The 684-nt window shown below is 55.8% G+C and overlaps 1 protein-coding gene across 1 annotated transcript in view; it reads left to right on the top strand.

Annotated features, from left to right (window-relative positions):
• Positions 1–684, top strand: part of NUMA1 (nuclear mitotic apparatus protein 1) — an 18,003-nt gene continuing 17,319 nt past the window's right edge. Inside the window, 1 exon segment of the mRNA XM_029961456.1 lies at positions 1–149. Coding sequence (XP_029817316.1) covers positions 108–149 — 42 coding nt within the window. The 5' untranslated portion in view covers positions 1–107.

The following is a 684-nucleotide window of genomic DNA, read 5'->3' as shown; positions in this document are numbered from 1 at the left end:
GTGCAGGTCTTATAGTAATGTAATTGCTATATTTTACGTTTCTTTTTTCCCCACCCCCCTTTGCTGGTGTTTTTAGGTCTGGGCAGTGACCTGGCAGGCTGGCCAAGATGTCTCTTCACGACGCGAGAGCCGCGGCTCTCCTCGCTTGGGTAAGCCTCCCTCTCCTCTGCCACAGCCTGCTCCGTAGGTGGGACGTGCTTCACTGGTGGCTCCTCTGGGGCTGGTCACAGGAGGGATTGTGGCTGGGGCAGCTGGGCAGGTGGGTGTTTGCAGGAGAAGCCTTGCTCTCCCTTCCTGTTGGGTAACCAGAAATGCCGGAATGGCTTGGTCTGGTCACGGAAACTGCCTGGGAGCTGGAGCTGAGCCTGGATCAGGCAGCAGCTGGACTGCAGAGGGGTTGTTGGATCTGCCTTGCAAAGCAGTGCTGTGACCTAGCAAAGAATCACAAAATGGTTTGGGTTGGAAAGGATCTTAAAGACCGTCTTGTTCCAACCGCCTGCCATGCACAGGGACACCTTCAACTAGACCAGGTTGCTCCCATCCACCATGGCCTTGGACACTTCCAGGCATGGGGCAGCCACAGCTTCTCTGAGCAACCTGTGTCAGGGCCTCACCACTCTAACAAGGAAGAATTCCTTCCCAATATCCCGTCTAACCCTGCCCTCTGGCAGTGGGAAGCCATTC

Source organism: Manacus vitellinus, unplaced genomic scaffold (genome assembly GCF_001715985.3).
Source record: "Manacus vitellinus isolate BGI_N305 unplaced genomic scaffold, ASM171598v3 scaffold_35_pilon, whole genome shotgun sequence".
Classification (NCBI taxonomy): Eukaryota; Metazoa; Chordata; class Aves; order Passeriformes; family Pipridae; genus Manacus; species Manacus vitellinus.
Note: the sequence above shows the minus strand (reverse complement) of the source record. Positions and strands in the feature narration are given on the sequence as shown.